Source organism: Perca fluviatilis, chromosome 14 (genome assembly GCF_010015445.1).
Source record: "Perca fluviatilis chromosome 14, GENO_Pfluv_1.0, whole genome shotgun sequence".
In the NCBI taxonomy this organism is placed as follows: Eukaryota; Metazoa; Chordata; class Actinopteri; order Perciformes; family Percidae; genus Perca; species Perca fluviatilis.
The window spans coordinates 1,507,100-1,525,630 of NC_053125.1; the positions used below are offsets into that span (position 1 = coordinate 1,507,100).

General features: G+C 41.9%; 2 protein-coding genes across 5 annotated transcripts in view; both read left to right on the plus strand.

Moving 5' to 3' along the window:
- Positions 1-1,701: 1,701 nt before the first annotated feature.
- trmt10a (tRNA methyltransferase 10A) lies at positions 1,702-12,466 on the plus strand. The gene is made up of 7 exons (XM_039821371.1): positions 1,702-2,222; positions 3,528-3,696; positions 4,544-4,615; positions 4,886-4,960; positions 10,298-10,447; positions 10,546-10,651; positions 12,275-12,466. Exons 1-7 carry the CDS (start codon positions 2,032-2,034, stop codon positions 12,412-12,414), a joined length of 903 nt encoding a protein of 300 aa, XP_039677305.1. The 5' UTR covers positions 1,702-2,031; the 3' UTR covers positions 12,415-12,466.
- A 3,430-nt stretch (positions 12,467-15,896) lies between these two features.
- spata6l (spermatogenesis associated 6-like) overlaps positions 15,897-18,531 on the plus strand; it is a 20,891-nt gene continuing 18,256 nt past the window's right edge. Inside the window, exon 1 of one of the 4 annotated variants that reach the window (XM_039823464.1) lies at positions 15,897-16,223. In XM_039823464.1, coding sequence (XP_039679398.1) covers positions 16,152-16,223 — 72 coding nt within the window. In that variant the 5' untranslated portion in view covers positions 15,897-16,151. Of the gene's footprint in view, positions 16,440-17,928; positions 18,213-18,531 lie in introns of those variants that run through there. The other 3 variants (XM_039823466.1, XM_039823465.1, XM_039823467.1) reach the window with 3 other exon arrangements.

The following is an 18,531-nucleotide window of genomic DNA, read 5'->3' on the forward strand; positions in this document are numbered from 1 at the left end:
CTAATTAATTACAGAAATTTAAACCGCGCCATCTAAAGCCCAATTGACGCCATATTTGGCAGACAGCCTCATTGGCACATGAGGAACAACAGTTTTAAGTTTTGTGTCCATCGGAATAGCCATTGGCAAGATACAGCCATTCCTGTTTCCACACCCACCTACAGGAAGTTGGTTCTCCATAACTTGCACATTGTTTTAGCTATCACAGTTCTTTTGATAACTCTTTGTCACGAGGGTCCTCCGAGTCTGTATGAAAGTTTTTGTGCCGATTGGACTCACGCCTCAGGAGTAGTTAGACAGAGTAGGTTTCCCATATATCAATATTTTGCGGATTAATTAAACAAAATTAAAACAGCGCCATCTAATAGCCGATTGCAGGCCAAGTTTGGCAGAGATGCAAATTCTGCCATGAGAAACGACCTTGTCAAGTTTCGGGCCAATCGGAATAATTGTTGCCAAGATAATGCAACTTCCTGTTTAGACAGGAAGTTGCTATAACATGCGCATTTTTTCAACTATCAAAATTCTCTGGATAACTTTTCGTCATGACGGTCAACAGATACTACCTGCAAAGATTCAAGAAGATTGAAGTCACGGCCTAGGACGAGTTCGAAAGAATGTAAAACACATGAAAAATGCATAATTAAAAATGGCCGCCTTCCGGTTGGGCGGACCTAATGAATGTAAATGAAAAATATGTCCGCAGTGATAAGAGCAATATGGGTATTAAATCTGGTGAAGATCGGAGCAACTATGTCAATGTTAAGGCCTTCTACGCATTAGGGGGCGCTATGGAGCCCGCTTACAGGTATGGGCCAAATTGCTGTACAGTCTCACAAAGCCCCCAGGTGTTTATGTGGGCGCCAATTTTTGTGAGTTTTCGTAAACATTGAGGCCGTCAAAAATGTGTCCAAGTGCTAAAACCAATTAGGGGGCGCTGTAGAGCAACCATACCACTCCCAGGCCTACATGTGTATTCAGATGAAAGAGTTTAATATTATGTACATGGCTGCAATATTTTACGAGTTTTCGTGCATCCTAAAGTCCTCAAACAAGTGTTGGTAAAATGAAGATTTTTGCACGAAAACGAAGATTTCAGAAATTTTAGAATTTGGTAATTTTTTCTAAAAATAGAACCATGGAGTTCAAGATGAGACCTATGTTCCCTCAAAAGTTGGTGTATTAACTTATTACTTTTTTCGGAATTAAGGCGCACGTTAGGGGGCGCTATGGAGCCCCCTGGCAACACCCGAGCCCAATCACTACAGAACTTTGCAATTTTCACCAGTTGTGACATGTGTGCAAATTTTTGTGTGTTTTCGTGCATGCTAACCCCTTCAAAAATGCGACGAAGGACTCGGAAAAATAATAATCTAATGAAAAACAACAGGTTCGTTCGCACTTTCGTGCTCGGGCCCTAATGAACGAGGGGAAGTGGAACTTTACAGTCTATGGGAAATAATGAAACGAAACCACTGGAGCTTGGTTTTGTGACTGGAGTCAAGTGTATATATATCTGTCGCCTCAATCTGCTAAATTATATGTGTAGGCTATTTGTTTCTGTATCTATTGTTTGTATTGGATTTCATATTATGTTTTGTTCGTCTATGTATGCACCAAAAACAAAGGCAATAACCCTTTTCTGATTCTGCTCCTGATAAATCATCCGTGGGGCGTCTCCCATTCCTAGAGCATTTGAATGCATCTTGTCGCGGTTAAATGACATCATACGCGCGCCAACATAACATTCGGTACATGTGGAGCTGTCAATGATGTGGAACTGTGGGGCTAAATTGAACAGTTTATTTAGTTGTTAGTCTGTTTTCTTTGTCCGTGGTTGGATATCCGGGCGGTGGCGCACTTTCAAGAGGTTTCGTACTTCGTGGAATTATAAAGAAGGACTCTGCTTCTATTAAATGCTGCCAGTGAGCTTCCTGCAGAGAGCAGCCAGGACGCTAACATCAACAGCTAGCTAGCCGGTTGATAGAGCAACATTAGCCGGCAGACAGTCGTCGTCTGTGCTCTCCACACATGGCTGATGACAGTGTGAAAATTGAAGCCTCAGCCCAGCAGGACAAGGATAACGGAGCTAACGAGAGCAGCCAGAAGACTGAGAGTAGTAATAATGGAGAGAATGCAGCAGGAAACCAAACAGTGTCCAAAAGGCAAAAGAAGAAGCTTCTGAAACAGCAGAAATGGGAAGAAGAGAGAGAACTACGAAAGTAAGTGTCCTAAATCCCACCATGGCCACGCCAAGACCCGCTCTACGACGCAGCTCGATTGGCTGGGGTTAGGCATTTGACCTCGAGTGGTTAAAGGTCCCATGACATGGTGCTCTTTGAATGCTTTTATATAGACCTCAGTGGTCCCCTAATACTGTATCTGAAGTCTCTTTTATATAGGCCTTAGTGGTCCCCTAATACTGTATCTGAAGTCTCTTTTATATAGACCTTAGTGGTCCCCTAATACTGTATCTGAAGTCTCTTTTATATAGGCCTTAGTGGTCCCCTAATACTGTATCTGAAGTCTCTTTTATATAGACCTCAGTGGTCCCCTAATACTGTATCTGAAGTCTCTTTTTATATAGGCCTTAGTGGTCCCCTAATACTGTATCTGAACTCTCTTTTATATAGACCTCAGTGGTCCCCTAATACTGTATCTGAAGTCTCTTTTATATAGACCTTAGTGGTCCCCTAATACTGTATCTGAACTCTCTTTTATATAGGCCTTAGTGGTCCCCTAATACTGTATCTGAAGTCTCTTTTATATAGGCCTTAGTGGTCCCCTAATACTGTATCTGAAGTCTCTTTTATATAGACCTTAGTGGTCCCCTAATACTGTATCTGAAGTCTCTTTTATATAGGCCTTAGTGGTCCCCTAATACTGTATCTGAAGTCTCTTTTATATAGGCCTTAGTGGTCCCCTAATACTGTATCTGAAGTCTCTTTTATATAGACCCTTAGTGGTCCCCTAATACTGTATCTGAAGTCTCTTTCCTGAAATTCAGCCTTGGTGCAGAATTCCATAATGAGCTTTAGGGTACACCTTAGGATGTGCCATTTCTGTGTCTGTAGCTATTGAGGAGGAGAGGGGGGGCAAGGTGGAGGGTGGGGGTGTGGCCTTGACCAACTGCCTCTTTGCTCATTTGAAAGCCATGATGTCTCTCTCTCTCTCATGGGTGGGCCAAATTCTCTGGGCGGGCAAAGCAGAGAAAGGGGAGGTAACCTTGCTCCTTATGACCTCATAAGGAGAAGATTCCTGATTGGTCCATCTGAGCTTTCATTTTCTCAAAGGCAGAGCAGGATACCCAGGGCTCGGTTTACACCTATCACCATTTCTAGCCACTGGGGGACCATAGGCAGGCAGCGGGAACTCACATTAATGTTAAAAAACCTCAAAGTGAAATTTTCATGCATGGGACCTTTTTAATTAGCTGTCAAAGAGTTACTTTGCGTGGCCTGGGGGTGCTCCCCGAGAGTCTGCAGCGTGGTGTCCCATCAGTGTCCGTCCTGTGCTTTCTGCTGCAGGCAGAAACGAAAGGAGAGGAAGCAGCAGCGTCGGCTGCAGAGGCACAACCATCCGGAGGAGCAGGGAGGAGAGGCCCAACACGTGAGGAAACGTCCCCGCAGAGAGGTGACGCCCAGCTCGCTGAGGCTGGTGGTGGACTGCAGCTTCGACAACCTCATGCTGACCAAGGTAAAAAAAAAAAAGGAAAGGAAAAGAAAACCCTGTGGTACAGATCCTGGAGGTAACCGGCTCTGTCCTAAGCTAGGCTAGATGGAGGCTGTTACCTCCAGGATCTGTGCTAAGCTAGGCTAGATGGAGCCTGTTGCCTCCAGGATCTGTGCTAAGCTAGGCTAGATGGAGCCTGTTACCTCCAGGATCTGTGCTAAGCTAGGCTAGATGGAGCCTGTTACCTCCAGGATCTGTGCTAAGCTAGGCTAGATGGAGCCTGTTACCTCCAGGATCTGTGCTAAGCTAGGCTAGCGGTGGGTGCGTCAGAGTGAGTTAGGACACGCACGGAGATGAGAAGGGGATGTATGGACTTGTCTAACTCTGGGGGATACGGTGAATAAGACAAAGTCCCAATAACATTTTATATAAACTTTTTATTGCTTTTAAATTGGAGGGATTTTAACTGCTATTTGTCTGATATAATGGCTTATTCTGTACAGAACACATGTTGTGTGACTGATAGTGATGTTTAGAAGTCAGAGAGACTAAATCTTTTCAGATTACAGATCATCTCCAGTCTGTTTATTAAAATCCGCAGCAGATCGCATGTAGAGCATTTTGACAGCTACTCTGTCATGATAGAAACAACTGGAGACTGTGTACCAGCTGATATATGGGTCTGATAACATTTGATTATATCGGAATTGGACCACAGTGTCTCTGTGACTTCCTGTTCAGCCTGAAGGCTGCTGGAATCAGCTGGAAACTGTCCGACAGCCGCCTGCTCTCGTCCACCTTACAGGTGAGGCGCAGCTCATCTCCAACGAGCCTGCTGTCTCTTGTGACCCGATAATCTTGTTGTCTTCAGGATGTCCAGAAGCTTCACAAACAGATCCAGCGCTGCTATGCTGAGAACAGACGAGCCACGCATCCAGTGCAGGTCAGTGGCCACCGACATGTAGCCGTAGACACAGTCACGTCCGATGTTAAAGTGGTTCCGATACCGATATTGTAAGTGTGGCTAAAGTTGTCAGCGCCAAGTCCAAAACAAAAAAAAAAAAGTTTCCTCAAGGGGACAATAAAGTACAATTGTTTGATTTGAATTGATTAGACTCAAGTTCAGGTATCAGAATCTGTTTCGCGAAGGGAACAAAATACTGGTATTGGAACCTGTCTATCTGACGTGTAACAGCTCCTCTTACCTGTCCAGGTGTATCTGACCAGCCTGGGAGGACAGCTGAAACAGAGCATGGATGAAAAGGACAAAGGATGGGTGAACTGGAAGGTAAGCGTGATCCTGAATGACCCCTCACTCAAATGTTAGTTGTAACAACAAAGCAACTGTTTGCAGCCTGGCTTTTGTGTGGGACACGTCCTTTCAAACAGGCTGTGCAGCAGAGCTTTTCCTTATGGCTCAAAGGGGCATAAAGCCCTTATTTTCAGTCCTTGTGTTAATTCCTGGCAGAATCTATGTACCCTATGATCTACAATTACACTGTTTTATTGTAATAACTTACTTTCCCTGTTGACCCACATACAGTGCCTTGCGAAAGTATTCGGCCCCCTTGAACGTTTCGACCTTTTGCCACATTTCAGGCCTCAAACATAAAGATATAAAACTGTAATTTTTTGTGAAGAATCAACAACAAGTGGGTCCCAATTATGAAGTGGAACGAAATTCATTGGCTATTTCAAACTTTTTTAACAAATAAAAACTGGAAAAAGTGGGTGCAAAATTATTCAGCCCCTTTACTTTCAGTGCAGCAAACTCTCTCCAGAAGTTCAGTGAGGATGTCTGAATGATCCAATGTTGACCTAAATGACTAATGATGATAAATAGAATCCAGCTGTGTGTAATCAAGTCTCCGTATAAATGCACCTGCTCTGTGATAGTCTCAGAGGTCCGTGTAAAGCGCAGAGAGCATCATGAAGAACAAGGAACACACCAGGCAGGTCCGAGATACTGTTGTGGAGAAGTTTAAAGCCGGATTTGGATACAAAAAGATTTCCCAAGCTTTAAACATCCCAAGGAGCACTGTGCAGCGATAATATTGAAATGGAAGGAGTATCAGACCACTACAAATCTAACGAAGACCCGTCGTCCCTCTAAACTTTCAGCTCATACAATGAGAAGACTGATCAGAGATGCAGCCGAAGAGGCCCATGATCACTCTGGATGAACTGCAGAGATCTACAGCTGAGGTGGGAGACTCTGTCCATAGGACAACAATCAGTCGTATACTGCACAAATCTGGCCTTTATGGAAGAGTGGCAAGAAGAAAGCCATTTCTTAAAGATATCCATAAAAAGTGTCATTTAAAGTTTGCCGAAAGCCACCTGGGAGACACACCAAACATGTGGAAGAAGGTGCTGTGGTCAGATGAAACCAAAATCGAACTTTTGGCAACAATGCAAAACGTTATGTTTGGCATAAAAGCAACACAGCTCATCACCTGAACACACCATCCCCACTGTCAAACATGGTGGTGGCAGCATCATGGTTTGGGCCTGCTTTTCTTCAGCAGGGACAGGGAAGATGGTTAAAATTGATGGGAAGATGGATGGAGCCAAAGACAGGACCATTCTGGAAGAAAACCTGATGGAGTCTGCAAAAGACCTGAGACTGGGACGGAGATTTGTCTTCCAACAAGACAATGATCCAAAACATAAAGCAAAATCTACAATGGAATGGTTCACAAATAAACATATCCAGGTGTTAGAATGGCCAAGTCAAAGTCCAGACCTGAATCCAATCGAGAATCTGTGGAAAGAACTGAAAACTGCTGTTCACAAACGCTCTCCATCCAACCTCACTGAGCTCGAGCTGTTTTGCAAGGAGGAATGGGCAAAAATGTCAGTCTCTCGATGTGCAAAACTGATAGAGACATACCCCAAGCGACTTACAGCTGTAATCGCAGCAAAAGGTGGCGCTACAAAGTATTAACTTAAGGGGGCTGAATAATTTTGCACGCCCAATATTTCAGTTTTTTATTTGTTTAAAAGGTTTGAAATATCCAATAAATTTCATTCCACTTCATGATTGTGTCCCACTTGTTGTTGATTCTTCACAAAAAATTACAGTTTTATATCTTTATGTTTGAGGCCTGAAATGTGGCAAAAGGTCGAAAAGTTCAAGGGGGCCGAATACTTTCGCAAGGCACTGTACATACGGTGCTCAGCATAAGTGAATACACCCCTGCTAAAGTTGACTAAAAAGAGGAGTAAAAAAATAAATAAATAAATCATCTTTTGTAAATTGATCTTAATGCCTTAATTTAAAAAAAATGAGGAAAAACCCAACCTTTAAGGACACCAGTTTTCTTTGTGAATGAATAATGTATTGTAAATAAATAAATGTTCTTCCTTAGAATACAGGGGGGCATAAGTCAGCACATCCCTATGTTAAATTCCCATAGAGGCAGGCAGATGTTTATTTTTAAAGGCCAGTTATGTCATGGATCCAGGATACTATGCATCCTGATAAAGTTCCCTTGGCCTTTGTTATTAAAAACAATCATCCCACATCATCACATACCCTTCACCATACCTAGAGATTGGCATGGCTTTATTTCAGTTAGCCTAATAGCTGGTTTGATTTACATTGAGAGATGATCTCATCCCTGGGGTAGCGTCATCTCAAGGGCACATTCAACCCAGAGCCATAGGTCAGGCATTAGTGAGTGGCAGTTCGAGAGCGGCCGGTGCCGAGGGAGTGACGTCAGTGTCCGAGTGGTGAAGCGAGAGAGAGAGACCGGCAGTGAGCGCTGTCGAAGCAGCGGTTAGGGAACGCGAGAGGAAAAACGGACGGTCAAGACAGATACTAGCCTACCTGTTTGAGCCGTATGGTTTGTCTTCCCTGTCTATCAGTTATGTAGCCTCCATAACCTTATCCGTCCTCATATCACTAACGTCCCCCATCGTGGACATGCTCGACATCCCAGCACATTCTCTATGTCACATTACATTTTTATTTTTTTTTATTTTTTGCAAACGGCAGTTTTCTTTACAACATTGGTGATGCGGAGCGTTTTAGTAAAGCCGCTGTATGCAGAGCGTCCAGGAGAATGTGACTCGCTCTGAAACATGTTTTTAAATGTTTTTGTCGTGTTCCCTGGACACAAACCGGTAAGAGCCATTAAAAAGGAGTCTCACAGGGTTGCAGGTGAATGATGTAAACCCTTTAAAATAAAAGATTATGAATCATAATTCTGTTAATGACATGGTGCTGCAGCCTCAGAATGGGATTAGTAGGCCCTGGACTTTTATAGATTATAGGTCAATACCAATTTTTTTTTTTTTTTAAGATAATTTTTTGGGGCTTTTCCCTTTTTTATTAGATAGTGACAGTGGATAGACAGGAAGGGTGGGAGAGAGCTAGGGGATGACACGCAGCAAAGGGCCGCAGGTCGCACCGAACCCGGGCCACTGCAAAGGACTCGGCCTACATGGGGCGCACGCTCTTACTGGGTGAGCTAGAGGTCTCTTTTGCAGCAGCTGCTGTGTTGCTTTTTTAACGAAATATATGTTCAGACTCGCTGTATGTGCGCAAAGCGAGACTATTGTCCACCTGAACGTGCACAGAGTTCCGTGCGGCAGCAACTGCTTTTATCATTTTGACTTGTGTTTAATATAGAGGTCGACCGATATGGGTTTTCTCAGGCCGATACCGATCTTTTGAAATCAGGGTCAGCCGAAGGCCGATATATGCTGCAGATTATTTTTGGCCGATATTTGCTTGTTTTTAACCTCTATTTGAAAGATAAAATTTAACACTAATAAGTAGGGCTGCAACAACGAATCGATAAAATTCGATTATTTAAAAAGTTGGCAACGAATTTCACTATCGATTCGTTGTGTCGCGCAACTATTACACCACTCAGTCGTGGAAAAAAATTAGTTGAGCGCAGCGCGGAGCAGCGCGGAGCAGCGCGGAGCAGCGCGGAGCAGCGCGGAGCGAAAGAAAGGGGGGGGGAAAAAAAGAGCAGAGCGGGGGTAGAGGAAATGCGAAGAGAGCCTGGAGAGACTCGTAACGTTGTTCTGAAACACACGGTGGAGGCAGAGAAATCAGTACGACCTAAGACATCCCAGGTGTGGGAGCATTTCACACTAAATAAATCAAAAACCTGTTAATTGCAAGATAAGAAAAAGCGACACGCAGTAGCAACCAGCAGCATTTCTTTGTTTTGGTGTTGGCTGGGTGAAGCACTGCCATAAGGGGGTGGTTTTCTTTTCAGCCATCAGACAAAAATACTAAATTAACCTTGTATTTTCGTATAAAACACAAGGTTAAGTTAGTATTTTTGTATATTATCTTCTTCGTCATTTTATAGATAGGTATAGATATAAAATCTAACATTTGTTTTATATATCGGCTAATAATTCAGTGCATTGTAAGTGATACAAGGCTAAAAAAGTTTCTATCATCTTCCCAAAAACTATGTATTTTTGGTTTGTTTTGTTTGTTGACAGACAAAGCCAAATGGACAAAACCTAATTAAGGGGGGAAAACAACTTTAGGCCATATGGTCAAAATTAAATTATTTAATAATGTAATAACTATAACTTCTAACAATAACTTTATTTCACTAGTAAATTGCTGTTGAACAACAAAAACAACCACCATGGCAAAAGGGTATTTTACAACAACTTTGAATGCACCGCGACGCACCGTCTGTGTTGTTCTTCAGACAAGTAGCTAAACAATGGCAGCAGCACACTGCTTAACATGCTGCTGTTGGATCCTATACAGTGAAATAAATCACACTTTACACCGTTTAGCTGTCAGCATTTTAATCGTGTTTAATCCATCTGCTAGCTAAAGGTAGGCTAATGTTAGCTGCTGACGAGTGTAATGTTAACTAGCGTCACATGCTGCGATGTTTCTGTTATTCTAACATTCGTTTTCGGAGCATCAGAGAGCAACGCAGGCATATTAGTGGAGCCGAAATGAGGTACAGAAATCCGCGTTGCTATTCGGTCCGGTAAAATGCGGTCGTTAAGGCACAGGTGCCATATTAGCACCGGGTCTACTCTACCAACCCTAGCAACGACGCTAGCAACGCAAAGCCAGTCCTTCACTAGCCTGTGGTGCGGTGGTCTCTTTTAACTACAACTTCTTTCTCTGCATTGAGTTGACAACCCTCTCAAATATAGACACACAAACAGAACAAATAATAAAAGTCTCAGATCCACTGTCTGTGATTGCAAAATTCTAGCTTAATTATTGTGACATGACAGCATGACACGACAGCTATCAATATCCAAATTAGCCGAAGTTGGCAGTAACATGTCATACGTTTTTCATTAAATATATACGACTTATAAGAATGTAATCCTTACCGTTTTCTCCGAGGAACAGCTCCTTCCTTTTGGCACTGGATGAGGTCTGCTCACTCTGCTGGTAACTGACTCTAGGGGCAGCGTGCGTCGAACACGTGTTCCACAACAACAACACCAGGCTGCCCGCAGATGCGCCTGCCTATTAATCGGCTTGATATTGGCCGATGCCGATTATGTAAAAAAAAGCCAAATAATTGACCGATTAATTGGCCTACAGATTAACCACCATACAGTAGATCTCGCTACGCAGCGTTGTGTAACTGTGGGCTGCTGCTGTGTGCAGGACATCAGCATCAAAACTGAGCACTACAGCGAAGTGGTGGCGAAGGAGGAGCTGGTGTACCTGACATCGGACTCTCCCAACGTCCTGGAAGAGCTGGACCACACAAAGGCCTACGTGATAGGAGGCCTGGTGGACCACAACCACCATAAGGTCAGTCTGGCCACGCGGCTGCAATGCCCCGATGCTCGGTTGTCGCTCCTGCTGGCAGATCTGAGTGGGTCACTTTTCTCTCGTTTTTTTTTCTGCAGGGGATCACTTTTGAGAGGGCGAAGGAGCTGGGGATCGATCACGCTCAGCTTCCTCTGAGCAGTTTTGTCAAGATGAACAGTCGGAAGGTTCTGGCAGTCAATCACGGTAAGACGTAAGGACTCGTATCGGACCGATACATGAGGCGGAGAACAGTAGTTTGGATTGCTTATTGACCTGTTTTAGTTAGTTGCGATGGTGTCCAATTATGGCTAGCAGGATTTTTCCTGGCTCAGAATGGGCCTTTTCGGGGGACACATGGAAAGTGGGGGGGTCTGTGGGTCCTCCCCCATGAAATGTTGAATGTCAGAGACTTCATTTCCTGCATTCTGATAGATTTTCAGGCACAAATTTATTGTGAAAACAACTTAATTTCTGTCATGGAAAATACAAAATTCTGGGGGCAGATAACAATTCCAAATTTAAAATATAATGGAATATAACGCAGTAGGGAAAGGGGGCTTTCACATCTGGCTATAATTGACCACAAAGTCCAGTTTATTTGATCAGTGAACAGGGCAGAACCGTATCTTTTTCAACCAAGGAGCAGATTTTTTTTTTGGTTGAAAAATGTAGGATTTGTACATTAATACAACAGTGTTATGCATACAAAGCATTATGAAGTGTAATTTTTTCAGTTTATAAAATATTGATAAATAAATTGATGTTGAATAGCCTATAGGCCTACAGTAGTGTAACGGACCGCCCTATGGTTCAGCATGCATGTAAACCCACAGATTAATTTCAAATGTAACCATCGCGGTGTGAAATACAGTTTTTTACCTGCTGCTGTTACAGCAGAGAGGCCGAGCGAGACCACTCTGCAGCGTGTTCGGGGAGTCGGGGCAACGCCGCTAAAAGCACTCGCAACTTTCAACGTCCGGCTCCCATCAGGTGGTAAAACCAACCGTACCAAAGCAATTAACGCTACTACGGGACGTTTTTACAGGTCATGAAACCGTCTCAATTTCGTACTGATAGGAGGCAGCGCAGCGCAGCCCACCACAGACAGACCGCAGTCCAGCTCCGCCCGCCGGTCCCCAGAGCAGCGTGGCCACCGGGAGAGTCCGGTGCGCCCTGCTCTGCAAACGGGAGATACCATCGCCACTATACAAGTTAAATCAGCCCCAGACGCAGGTGTACGTACAGTAGCAGCTGTGGACGAGAGGGAGGCCGGCTGCGGAAAATCAGACATTTTGGCGCTTGTGATGTTCCTTTGGCGCCGGTTAAAACCTCCTTTGGGGGGGAAGCCAAAATGTTGGCTATGCAAGTCTTAAAGCTCTGGATTTCTGTACATGTTGGACAGGGTGGGCCCGGGCGTCTCTGTAAAGCAATACTCGGTGTATATGAAGACCTTGTGAGGTCATTGCTGTTTTGGGGTTTTGGAATGGCAAAATCTTTTTAAATTATTTAATTTCTTTTTTCAGCCTGGGCTTTATTACCCTATGCTTTTGTGTCTAATAAACCCCACACACAAAAACAATCTTTGAAATGGAGATTTATTATAGCATTGTGTGTGTACATTTCAGTTGTCACTCTCACAAAACTCCTTATTACATTATTACAGAAAAAGGACTATATATGCAGCGCTGGAAGAGTAAAGCTGTAGCAGCATTAACTTAGGGGGCTTAATTCACCAGTCTTCAGTTTTGCCATTCTGTGTCCTCTTGGCTCTTTTGCTCCCACTGGCTTTTATTAGGTTTTAAATGCGTGTTTCCTTCCCTCGTCCAGTGTTTGAGATCATCCTGGCCTACTTGGAGAAGGGCAGCTGGCAGGAGGCCTTCTTCACCGTCCTGCCTCAGAGGAAAGGAGCAGTGGCCGTCGACCAGGAAAAAGAAGAGGCAGATTCAGACTCTGACCCCGGTCCCTGACACACCAGACCACACTGAGAAAAGAGCTGAAAAACTTTGTGTGTGTGTGTGTGTGTGTGTGTGTGTGTGTGTGTGTGTGTGTGTGTGTGTGTGTGTGTGTGTGTGTGTGTGTGTGTGTGTGTGTGTGTGTGTGTGTGTGTGTGTGTGTGTGTGTGTAAACATTTCAATAAATAGCTGGTTAAAAAAAAAAAAAAAGCCGTTGGAAGTTTTTATATATATATATATATATATGTATGTATATATACATACATACACATATATATATATATATATATATATATATATATATATAAAAACTTCCAACGGCTTTTTTTTTTTTTTTTTTTTTTAACCAGCTATTTATTGAAATGTTTACTTTGTGCCTCCTGTAATGGGTAATAACTTAGTTGAACAGCTAATGGAAAGTTCAATTTTGCTACAACTATTAGCAGAATATATGTTATTATTACAGAAAATGTTTTTTTTTTCCTTTTAGCAAGAAGCTCAAGCTGTCAGCCTGGTGCTTAATCTATTCATTTAAAAAAAGTTTTAAAGCAGGATAAAGTCCCAACATGAGCATTTTTGTCACTGGCCCTGGAATTCTTGGAAAAGATTAAACGTTTTGAGAGTATAGTCCCAATATAAGAAATGAAAGCTCCTCCACACAGTTGCTAGTAGCCAAGGAGGACACGGAGGATTAAAAAACCATGACGGACTCTTCAGAAGAAGTCATTATCTTCAGAAAGTCGCCGGACGCCCCAATCTTCTGAACATAGTCATACTGAGAAATCCAGAGAGAGTTGGGTGGAGCTGATTGAATTCGATTTGATTCTGAATAAGCTTTGTAGCAACTTATTAGGCAATGGCTTGAATGTAACGGATGTTCATTAATATCAAAAAGTTACACACCAAAGCTTTAACATGAATTTAACACATTCTATGTAGAAATTGGGGGAATATTCTACTGTAGATGAAAGTTGGAGGGTAGCTAAGGACAGCGGTAAACAAAAGAGAAAATGTGTTCAGCCAATGGAAAAAATAGTCGTTTCTAACTTCTGATTGGGTGGGCAGCCTACAGCCCACCTCCACGGTCGCCCACTGCCCCTCTTCGCATCCCGTTTAGGCACAAAGAGTTTGCAAGCAGCGGTCTGTTTCCTGGGTTAGGGTTGGAGTCCAATCCTAGACCTAACCAGATTAATCATGTTGCCCAGGGTTGCTTATGCCATGACAACTGTCTCTGTAGAAAATGAAGCAGAGCAGCGTGGCTTCAGTTGATCCTTTTCCTTTCCATATTAAGTCGTCTGATCATCAGCTGTCCACTCTGCAGCTAGAGTCCCAGCTAGGGACAAACAAAACACAGTTATAGAAATTTTAAGAGTGCAAATCTTCATTGTAATAGATGGATAGAGTACTTTATTAATCCCAACAGGGCATATTTGTGTTGCAGCAGCAAACAAGAAGTAAAATACAGAATATAAACTACAATAAAAACAGAGACTTGACTTAAATATGTGCTAAATATCCACACTGTGGTGCCCACTGTAGGACCAGACTCTGAATGGATACATGTATGGTACAGGCAGATATTATGTTGTCCTGTGTTGGTGACCAATCAGAAGAAAAAAAAAAAGTGTGTGCGTACGTACATACGTTTCCTATCAAGGCTTTTATTGTGAAACATTAGCACGGTTCCCATAATGGTGCATCAGATGCAGCTGCTGTCATCTTGTAGCACTGGTACGTCACTTCTGATTTACTAATAATTTATTCTTAGTTGGCACGCACATTCTTTATATCAAAGTTTATCAGACTTGTTTTCTGTTCTGTATCTGAAACTATGTTTATACAGTAAAATAACAGATTTAGAAGCAGCATCATGTTCAGAGAATTAAAATGCATTCTGACTGAGGAGTTCAGATTGGGAGGATCATTTGTGTCTCCAATTTAAAATGTGTAAACAAAAACTGCAGATTTAGTGAGTCTTGATGGTTTAGTTTAAATGAGGCCTTTCTTCTCTCTCTGCAGCTTCTATCGTTACTTGTATCTGAAGACTGTACTGTGTAGTCTGAAGTGTATTCTCCATATGTTCCAACTCCTCTCACAGTGATCAGCTGACTGGAAGATGGAGTACTCTAACCTGTCTTTCTCTTCAGGGGTTGAAGGGGCACTGGAGACTTAGAAAATGAGCCCCTACAAGGCCACATATCGCCGTTATACCACCGTTAACAGCCACAGGCAAAAGGTTTTCGGTCATTCTTCCCACTTCGGATGCTCTTTTTCCGAATCCTCTGACGCACCTTCATGTTTTCAGCCTGAACTTCAGCTGATCTTTGCTCCAACTTTTCAAACCCAATCAGAAAGGAATGTATTGCCACAGTAGTTACCCTAGGTGGAATTTGCCTCTGCGATTAGTGCAAATTAGGGCTGCTCCCTCTTAGTCGATTAGTTGACTAATCGGTCGTTTTGGTCTTAGCTTAGATTTTTTTTTTTTGTCGATTAGTCATGTTTTATGCTTTTTTTTTTTTTTTCATGCTGAGTGACTTCTTTCCAAGAAATGTACGAGCACATCTCTGGTAAACACAAGAATTAAAGTGGTGCTTTTAGCAGGACTCTTTGTGGAGAAACTCAGATTTACAGATCTGTCGATTAAATCAACTAATCGATTAGTCGGTACAATTGAATGAGTGTTGGTCGACTAAGAATTTCTTTAATCGAGCACAGCCCTAGTGCAAATGGTGATAAGCTGATCAGAAGAGACTGTGGAGACGGGAAGATCGTCGCCGATCGTCAGAATATACCCACACTCCTCTTCTCCACTCAGGCACAAGCCGCTGGAGCTGTGTGAGGGCAACTTTAGGTATTCAAATGATGTGAAATTGCATTTTTTGTTTTTAAGTCAAAAACCTTCTGAATTTTGGGAATGGCCACAGCAGTTCCATCTGCACCTCCCCCTTTTCATTTAGTGCTGAAACATTGAGTTTGAACTTCTGAACAGCTGTGGAATTTCTGTGGTATTTGTGCATTTTTGTGAGAGGAATAACGTCGTGGATATAGACTACTCACAACCTTATCACAGCTGAATATTTCAAAGTGTTATAGTAGGCTACAGCTGCCTATATTTGTTGTAGGCCTGGTCTTGATTTGGGTGGGCATTTAGGCATGGTGGTGAATCTAGCTAGTTATTCAAGTAAATTGTATTGGCCTACACCACAGTCAACTGAAATGTAATTTCCCACAAAATAATGGCTATAGTGAAAATGCTGCGTGGCTAACTTTGGTAAACCACTAGCCACAGTGGCTGGGACTAAAAACTAGGGCGGTGCTCGATTAAAGAAATTCTTAGTCGACCAACACTCATTCAGTTGTATCGACAAATCGATTAGTTGATTTAATCGACAGATCTGTAAATCTTGAGTTTCTCTTCAAAGAGTCATGTTAAAGCACCACTTTAATTCTTGTGTTTACCAGAGATGAGCTCGTACGGTTCTTGGAAATAAGTCATTCAGCATGAAAACAGCATCAAACATGACTAATGGACTAGAGAAATCTAAGTTGACTAAGACCAAAATGACAGATTAGTCGACTAATCGACTAAGAGGAAGCAGCCCTACTAAAAACAGTTAATGTCAAGTCCTGAATGTATGAAATGCGTAGAAAAATACATTTGAAGGGGTAGCTACATAGCTAGCCTACCCAAATATCATATCATCGTAGGATAGCACTCTTTAAAAGTGGCTGTTCACGTCAATTCTACATGAATGGACACACAACACACTTTTCCCATTGCTCCAGCAACCACGCCCGGAAGTTGTAGTATCCATGGTAACAAGGTAAGGCGACGCTAAACCGGAGACTAGCCATTGACATAGCTGTTCATTTAATCCATCCACCCATGAGCAGCCGTATACAGTTACAGCTGTAACCTAGCTAGTTAGCTAGTCCGGTTTATCCATAGAGAGTATATAAACTGGTCTTAGCACCGCTGAAAGAAGAGTCCAATGTCCCGAAAAGCGCTGAAAGTGGTGGTTGAACTAAAGTTCAGAGCGGTAAGATCTCCCATATTCTTCATTTATTCTTCAGCGCCCAGCCAACATTTTTTGGGGTTCCCAGAACGTTCTGGGAACGTTCCCTGAAGGTTAGTCCTATCAAAGTACGTCAATGGTGCATCAAACACCAGTCCTTATCTTATCTTTGTCATTTTAACAGTTTCTATGCTGGAGAGCCTAGTGTGTGTTGTAGTATGCAACTATGAGATATGTATTTCAACATCTCATCACCTTGAGTTTACCTGTGTGTATGAAACGTGCTAATATCTCTAAAAACGTTTAGTGTAACTCATTACTGTCCAGATGCTCAGCTAACCCTTGTGTGGTGTTGGGGTCTGTGGGACCCGTTTTCAGTGTTTGCTAAAAGAGAAGTTATGCTATTTATTATTTCTTCTAACTCAAACTCATTGGCCTTGGCTCATTTTCTGTGAAGAACGTAACAAATTACCTATTTTCAATGACTGCACACAGTCCACCCATTCCTTCGGGTGTATTTAAATGTAGGTGCTATGAAACTATGTCTTTCTGAACCTGCTATTCCCACACAAAGTTACAACATCATTACATGTCAAGCACTTGCACCTGTTCTGATTAAGTTCTACGAAATAAGCACCAATAATGATCAAAAATCTTGTTTCTATTTTTTTTAACCTTTTTTTATTGATTTTCCTTGTTTTCTCACAAAAAACGAAAAGATATGATCATAAATGTGATCTCACAGAGGTAAAATGGCAAATACGAACCATAAATGATGCATACAGTATATCATTGGTAATTGAGCTAAAGTAAACATCTATTGAGTATTTTTACATAAATTATTATGGCTGTATTGATTTAAAAACCTAATGTGGTGGGTCCACCAGACCGGGAACATTGGCTGTGTGACAGGCCTATATAGTTGTATTTGATTTAGCAACAGTGTTGGGCAAGTTACTTCCAAAATGTAATACATTATAGATTACTAGTTACTGTCATTTGAGAGTAATTAGTTATATTACAATATTACTGTCTCTGAATTGTAATGCATTACTTTTGAGTTACTTTCATCAAAATAACAGCGGAAGTTTGACTTGGCAGCTAGCTTGTGAATTTCACCACTGGATCAATAAAGTCTCATCTTTATCCACTTTCATACATCACAGATTATTCCTAATATTTTGTATAATTAATATGAATATGCAAAGTAACTAAAGCTATAAAAAATAGATAAGTAAAACAATAGGCAAGTAGGAGAAAATGAAAATACTCAATTAAAAGTACCTTACAGTTGTATTGAAGTACGGCATTGTTGTAAATGTTTGTTTAAAGCACTTGAATAAGAAATTCATGTTGTTTAGTTTAAAACAGTCTAAAGGAAATTGTCAATTATAGTGTGATTAAAACTCACTAGTTACATTATTTACAGTACTTGATTTACAGCTGATATATGTGAAAAGGTACACAACCTTATTTGTTTAACAGTAATTTAGTTTTACTGCGAACCGTCACAGGAAGTGCTTTTATTTTGAAGTAGCCTACACTGAAGTTGTCGGTTGTGTACCTTGTGTACTCTTGCTAGCTTACTGAGATGCAACTGTTATGCATGTTGTTGATGCAACCTATGGATGCAACATGTCCGTCAAGCTAAGTTGCTCACTTTCTTGTTTGTAAAACTGCAACTGTAATAATTATTACCGTTCATGACAGAAACATATTGAACAGTAAATGGTCATCAAGCCATTCCACTACAGGCAGAGTTACTCTCCACGGCTGATAAACTGCAATGATTTACGAGTAAGCGAGCCTAAACATTAATTCCCGACATGTTTAAATCTGTCAGCGGCTCGGACACACTGCCGTCACCTGTTGGGACACAGATGTTATGAAATAATACTCACGGCTTTTGTTTCCTGTGAACAAATGCTTCGCGGTGTTGGGAAATTCTTAAAAAATGTTGCGCTAAAATGCGTTGTAACTCGCGTTACTGAGATTGTAACGGGTAATAATATTACCGAAATTTAATTAGTAATGTGTTATATTACTGCGTTACAGCAAAAAGGAATACATTACTGTAATTGCGTTACTTTTGTAACGCGTTACTCCCAACACTGTT